Source organism: Lygodium microphyllum, chromosome 15 (genome assembly GCF_053477565.2).
Source record: "Lygodium microphyllum isolate KBCC chromosome 15, Lygodium_microphyllum_v1.1.10, whole genome shotgun sequence".
NCBI lineage: Eukaryota > Viridiplantae > Streptophyta > Polypodiopsida > Schizaeales > Lygodiaceae > Lygodium > Lygodium microphyllum.
Genome location: NC_141149.1, coordinates 39094830 through 39097287, shown reverse-complemented (window position 1 = coordinate 39097287; position 2458 = coordinate 39094830). Strand labels below are relative to the sequence as shown.

The 2458-nt window shown below is 40.8% G+C and overlaps 1 protein-coding gene across 1 annotated transcript; it reads left to right on the top strand.

Annotated features, from left to right (window-relative positions):
• The first annotated feature begins 433 nt into the window (after nucleotides 1-433).
• LOC148024447 (uncharacterized) lies at nucleotides 434-2044 on the top strand. The gene is made up of 2 exons (XM_087693583.1): nucleotides 434-732; nucleotides 1126-2044. Exons 1-2 carry the CDS (start codon nucleotides 694-696, stop codon nucleotides 1717-1719), a joined length of 633 nt encoding a protein of 210 aa, XP_087549709.1. The 5' UTR covers nucleotides 434-693; the 3' UTR covers nucleotides 1720-2044.
• Nucleotides 2045-2458: the final 414 nt, after the last annotated feature.

Here is a 2458-nt window from a genome sequence, read left to right as displayed (position 1 = left end):
GTGCTTCTTAGGATCAAGAAGGGGGATAAAATATAGAGTTAGTTAGACCAAACTAAACCAATTTTGAAACTTCAACCAATCGGGTTTGTAGAAAGGGCCAAAGATAATAGTCGACTCTGATGGGGGGTGAAACGTGCCATCATGGGGCTGGATCAATGAATTAGATCCCTTATTCTATACCCTTTGAGATACTTGAATCATAGCTATGCTTTTTGAGATACTTGAGTAAAATTCAGAAATTGTGATAGAAGATCAGGATATCATTCTTGAACACCGAATGTGTGAGACCCTTGAGTTAGGAGACATTAGATGCACCATGAAAATGTTGGGCGGCCGGTTTGCTTGCAAATGACATCGAATTTTGTCGACGTAACCATATAAGGAAATGAATCTAACCATTCGAAATTTCAATGATGAGTGCGACCATTGCCATGGTCGTTAATCAAGGGGGACGCGAGAGAGATGCAAGGAGACGAGAGCCCTCGCGACTACTCCCACCTCAAATCAACATATCGTTATCTTTTCCCGATTACGCCTGCATGCAAACTTTCTTTTTCCCAAAAAAGCCAATCGCCTCTGTGTGTGTGTGTGTGTTCGCGCGCGCGTGCGTGCGCTTCATGATGATGATCGGGACTCAGTGCTAATCCCTGTTATTAACCGAATCAGGTACTTGTGGGTCGACTCTGAATTATAATGCACCACCCCATCGATCAAGACGGCGGCAGGCGACAGGTAATCTGAGTATTATTATTGGACTGCAGTTTAAGGAATGTGATGATATCGACTGTCAAATGAATCGATCGACATAATCCATTTTCTTAATCGGTTATAACATATAATCCTTCCATTGACAATGCGTCAGACTCGTCATTTCATCTGGTTATCAATCAACCTCAGATTATGTCAGTAATAAATAAACGGTTCAAGTAATTAGATCGTAATCATAGGATGTAAGGCTGCGCAATCCATTCAGGATATAAGGTTGCAGTAATCGAATGAATTAGATAAGCTGCACAGTTAACTCAATCAATGAGGTAATTGGGTCCTAGCTATTGTACTATCTTTAATTCAAAGACATGAATTGAGGCATACGTTCACAGTTCGTTTGCCGGGTATTGCTTCTAGGTTAACCTGAGGTCAAATAACTCATCAAGGCGAGGATCGAATACTACTTCTCTGAAGCGCAACGTTAAGGGCGATTCGGCTACCATCAATAATCTGATTAAAGACCGAGAGGCCTCTAGCGCTGTGCGACTGTACTCATCCGGGCCTGTGAGAGAAGTCCAGGTAGCAGGCTCTGACGACAATAACACCAATCCTTACCCTTTTCAGAAACCTTCCCCCCTTAATCAAGATCTTGACCACCTCTCCCCTTGGGACTCATCCACCATGCCACAAAAGGAAGCTCTTGTTGTCAAGGGGGGAGCAGCCCCTACTACTGGTGCGGCTGGTGGAGGCGTCCTCACTAGGAACTTACATAGTACTAATAATAATAACACTTCTACTAACCCTAGTACCCATGTGATCCAAAAAGAAGCCCATCACCACCATCAATGGGCCCCAAGGTGCACAAGACCTTGGTGGCAAAAAAAGAGAAGATACCTCACCTGGGTCACCATCGCCTTCATTGTGGCAGTTGTTGCCATCCTCTGGTACTACCATGCCAAGCACACCCAAGAGATGGCTCGCAAGAAGGCTAAGCGACGCTGGTGGTTCTAGAAACATATGCACACACCCTTCAGCAATCCTTGAGCTTTTGATTTTGTAATGGACCTCTTATATCTCTTCACTACTCCACACGCTCTGCATTTGTTGCAACAATGGTACATGATTTTGGCACATTTTAACTTGAAAACCCTTTTATTTTCACCAATTGTGGAACTTTTTCATGAGCTTCTAACCTTGCTTTAGGAAAATCAATGTGCACTATATGATTGTATTCAACATGCTTAACAATTTCTATCAAACCTCCCCCCATGCATACCATGATTAAGAGAAACTTGAATAGATTTTAAGCATAATCCTTCCACATTTCATCTATGTCACTCATAAATATGTATTTCATCAAGAATATAAATGCATTATAATTGAAACAACTAAGTTTCAAGGCATTTGTTATGCAATTTGGTTATATGATGTCTTGATTATCGGTGTGGAGTCTAGATTTCATCACTCTTGTCATAAATCCTTAAGTATTGTCTTCACAAGTTTTGTGATTTAGAGCTTATGTTTCTCTAAAGTGTCATGTTCAGGCTTAGGATTGATGAAGACCTTAGTACATGTCTATTAACATGTACTTTCCTTTGCAAAGATCATGGTTTGCAAGGCCATGTAGTATTAGTTGATAGCATTCACATTTATAATGTAGCAAATAGATCTCAGAAAAGAAGATAATATTATTTACTTTGTCTTTCAATGCTTAGATAACTTTTTTATAGACTTATGCTTCATACTTGTC